This window comes from Cupressus sempervirens, chromosome 10 (genome assembly GCF_028749045.1).
Source record: "Cupressus sempervirens isolate cs-2001-9-10 chromosome 10, ASM2874904v1, whole genome shotgun sequence".
Lineage (NCBI taxonomy): Eukaryota > Viridiplantae > Streptophyta > Pinopsida > Cupressales > Cupressaceae > Cupressus > Cupressus sempervirens.
This window is the reverse complement of record NC_143127.1, coordinates 904,738,177-904,742,481: the sequence shown is the minus strand read 5'-3', so window position 1 is coordinate 904,742,481 and position 4,305 is coordinate 904,738,177. Positions and strand designations below refer to the sequence as shown.

General features: G+C 35.5%; 1 protein-coding gene across 1 annotated transcript; it reads left to right on the top strand.

Annotated features, from left to right (window-relative positions):
- The first annotated feature begins 534 nt into the window (after positions 1 to 534).
- Positions 535 to 1,227, top strand: LOC149536927 (uncharacterized). The gene has a single exon (XM_089806378.1). The coding sequence runs from the start codon at positions 535 to 537 to the stop codon at positions 1,225 to 1,227; it is 693 nt and encodes a 230-aa protein (XP_089662504.1).
- Positions 1,228 to 4,305: the final 3,078 nt, after the last annotated feature.

Genomic DNA, 4,305 nt, shown 5'->3' with positions numbered 1-4,305 from the left:
AATCTCAGAAGGTATAGATTTGATGTTGGGATATGAAAAACATAATACTCCCACCAACACAGAAGGAAACAAAGGAAATGAGATAGTAAAATGCATAGGAATTGAGGAGGACCAACAGATAAGTAAATTATTAATAACAGAAATAATCATAGAGGATCAGCAGGAGGGGGAAGTATCTTCTATAGTGGAGAAGATACTTAATGAGCAAAATCTTGACAAATTAGGTATTGCCATGAATCAAGAGGGGTTGACAACACCAATTTGTGGAAAAACTAAGCAAAAACAAGGAAGGAAATCACTTAAAGAACTTAGAGAGGCAGTAGGGCAAGGTAAGGATCAGATAAAGATCTCAGATATACTATACAATGGGAAAGGGAAGGTCCTTCCCAAGGAGCAACGAAGATAACAACTTGGAATGCCAGGGGTCTCAATGCCCCTAGCAAAAAATGCTTGTTAAAGCGTAACCTCACCCTATTTGACTCAAATATCCTATTATTACAAGAAACAAAACTTAACAAAGAAGAAGGATTGAAAATGAATAAAAATTTGGGGAAATGGACATTAGTATTTCAGCAGTCACAAGGAGCGTCAGGAGGATTAGGGATAATTTGGAATCCCCGACTTACCAACATGGAATTACTCACCCTTCAAGTAAACTGGATGGGAATGAGAGCTACTAATACAAAAACAAACCTACAACTAATACTCATCAATGTATATGGACCGACTTCCACAAAAGATAAATTATCAGTTTGGAATGAGATCAGCTATTTCCTTAATTCAATGACACAGGAAACAACCATTATTGGTGGAGACTTCAATGCGGTTGCAAGTCTGGATGAAAAACTACGTGGAATTAACCACACCAATAAAGCCTTGGAAGGATTTAAAAACTGGATTCACAAGGACTCCCTATTAGACATTAAAACCATGAATGGAATTTATACTTGGAATAATTGCAGAAAAGGAGAATGTTACATTGCTGAAAGATTAGACAGATTCTTTCTAAAAGGTGAACTAAACATGGACAATTTGATTATAGCAGAAATTTTACCTATGGCAGGGTTCAACCACTTTCCAGTGAAATTGGAAATCAAAGAGCAGAGTAAACCCAACAGAAATCCTTTTAAGTGCGAGAAAATGTGGTTTATGGACAGAAGCTTTATGGACCAAATTAGAGATTGGTGGAAGGAGGATCAAGAATATTTTGCTTGGTCTCCAAACTAAAAAACTTAAAGCAAAAGATTATAAATTGGAACAAGTTACATTTTAAAAATATATTTCAAGAAAAATTAGACATTGAAGATAAAATGAGTAGCTTAAATAAGGAAATTATTGTGAAAGGAATGAATAACGACTCATATCAATTAGAAAAAGAATACCTTCTAAGACATGAAGAAATATTCTGGAGGCCGAAATCCAGAGAAAAATGGCTCTTGGAAGGAGACCGTAATACAAAATTCTTTCATAACAGTACCATTAATAATAGAAATTATATTAATATAGCTAAAATTAGAAATCCAGAAGGGGAGCAAACCGAAAACCCAATAGAAATTGCAGGAATCCTCACCGAACATTTCTATAATACACTTAACAATTTTGATTCATCTAACAAATGTGCTCAAGAGGAAATAATAAAGCATATCCCCAAGCTAATCTCTAAAGAGGACAAAAAATTTCTAAATGAACCTATCTCCATTAATGAGGTGAAAACTGCACTTTTTAGTATGAACCTAGATAAATCACCTAGTCTCGATGGCTTCCAAGCCTTCTTCTTCCAAAAATGTTGGGACATTATAAGAGAGGATTTGTGGAAAGCTCTAGAAGTGACCCATAAAGGTGGATCCATATTAATAGAAATCAATCACACCTTCTTAACCCTTATACCTAAAAAGCAAGAAAGTATAGCTTCGAGAGATTCCAGACCTATTGCATTATGCAACACTATCTACAAAGTATTCTCAAAAATTCTAGCTAATCGTATCAAAAACTTTTTGCTAAAACTCATCTTAGAAGAACAAATTGGTTTTGTCCCAAGCATATCTATTCTAGACGAGATATCTATTATTCAAGAAACTATTCATTCAGCATTAAAAAATAAAGAAGCTTGTATGCTACTCAAACTTGATATTCAGAAAGCATACGACAAGGTAGATTGGAGATTTCTATGTAAAACTTTAGAGGCATTTGGCTTCTCCAAATAATGGATTAACAATATATATCAATGCATTTCAACCCCCAAAATATCTATTCTTATTAATGGTACCCTAGAAGGTTTCTTTAACATATCAAGGGGCATCAGACAAGGAGACCCCCTATCACCTTTCTTATTTATTATCATGGCAGAAGCATTTGGAAGGGCTATCAAAGAAACGCAACAAGAAATGAAGATCACTAGAGTTAAAGTCACTAAGGGAGTTAAAAACACCACCCACCAACAATTTGCGAATGACACAATTCTAGCTGGAATGAGCTCCATGGAAGAGGTAGATCATATACAGTACATTCTAAATACTTATTCAAATGCATCTAGGCAAATGATTAATGTCAAAAAATCTAAAATTTTCTTCCTGAATACTGACACTGAAGTTGAAAACCAAATTGGTCAAAAACTAGGATTCAATAAAGGTAAATCCCCATTCAGATATTTGGGGATATACCTTGATAAGAACAAACAAACTAATTCGGGTTGGGAGCACATCCTCAAGAAAATTGACAATCACACTAACTCTTGGAAGGATAAATGGTTAACTAAGGCAGGCAAAGCAACTAAAATTAAAGCAATATTGGCAACTATCCCCTCATACCAAATGTCATGTTCTTATCTCCCAAAACATATCAACTCTAAATTGGAAAGCAAATTGCGGGATTTTTTTTGGAAAGGATTGGAGGACAAGAAAAAAGCGGCATTAATTATTTGGAATAAGATTTGTAAACCCAAAGACTATGAAAGATTAGGCATCAAGAACCCTGAATGGCAGAATAAAGCTTTAGGAGCAAAACAAGTCTGGAGACTCTATTAAGAAAGAGACAAGAAATGGGCAAAAATTATATATAATAAATATTTGAACCCTTTAGATAAAACTTCACTATTTAGAATCATTTCCCCCCCAAAAGGATCTGCTGGTTGGAACTTTCTACTGATAAATTGCAGTTTGATTTCTAAATACCTAACATGGGATTTAGGAAATGGAGAGGAAGCACTGTTTTGGGAAGATTCCTTGAATGGTAACCCGCCTTTGATAAGTTCAAATTTCTCTCCTGAAACTATAAATCTACTAAAATCCACATGGGGTACCAAGGTTAAAGATTATCTAGAGGAATATGAATCAGAGCGGGGAAAGGAATGGAGATGGAAATCTGTTTCTAAGTATAACATTGACACAAAGGAAAGAAACAATCTGGAATTGTTACTAAAATCTCGGACTATTGCATATAAAGAAAGAGAGGATAAACTTATCTGGGCTGCATCAAAGGATGGAACCTACAAAGTTAGAGAAGGATACAAGATGATAACAAACTCTCAACAATGGGATATCAACACCCTTCCTCTAAATCTATGTTGGGATCCAGCGAATCTTCCTAGAGCAGGAATGTTTCTTTGGACAACTATGCAAAAGAAAATATTAACAAAAGATAGGATCCGAAAAATGGGATTTGAAGGACCATCTAGATGCTCCCTCTATAGAGAGGAAGAAGAAAATGCAGAAAACCTATTATTCTCATGCAAATTCTCTCAAGAATGTTGGAGATGGCTACAAAGGAAACTCAACCGGTCATCCCCATTAGCAGGTCAATGGGAAGATCACTTGATGGGATGGCCAAAAGAAAACACCAAGAAAGTATATGGCAAACTTTGGAATATATCTCCGGCAATATTCAGGTGGGAAATCTAGAAAGAACGCAACCGTCGAATCTTCTCAGACCATTATCTACCAGTAAAAGCCTTATTAGCCAAAATAGAAGTAGCAATTTCGGAAGTGATGAACAATGACCTCAAAAAGAGACCCAGAAGAGGGATCCTTTTCTGACTGGGATGCAGAAGTGAAAAAACTCTGGCCACTACTAATTAATCCCCCCTTAACTTATAAAAAGAAGAATGATCTAGCTAGACTCTCATGTAAATGGGAGCCTCCTCCTCTTGGATGGAAGAAGTTAAATTTTGACGGGGCATCAAGAGGAAATCCTGAAAAAGCAGGAATATGATGTATCATTAGAGATGAATTAGGTAAGTGGATTGCTAAAAGATCAAAATCACTAGATATGACCTCCAATAATATTGCAGAACTGGAAGCTGTAGAAGAA

Coding starts and splice junctions, on each gene's coding strand:
- LOC149536927 (XM_089806378.1), top strand. CDS start 535: ATGAATAAAAATTTGGGGAAATGGACATTAGTATTTCAGCAGTCACAA.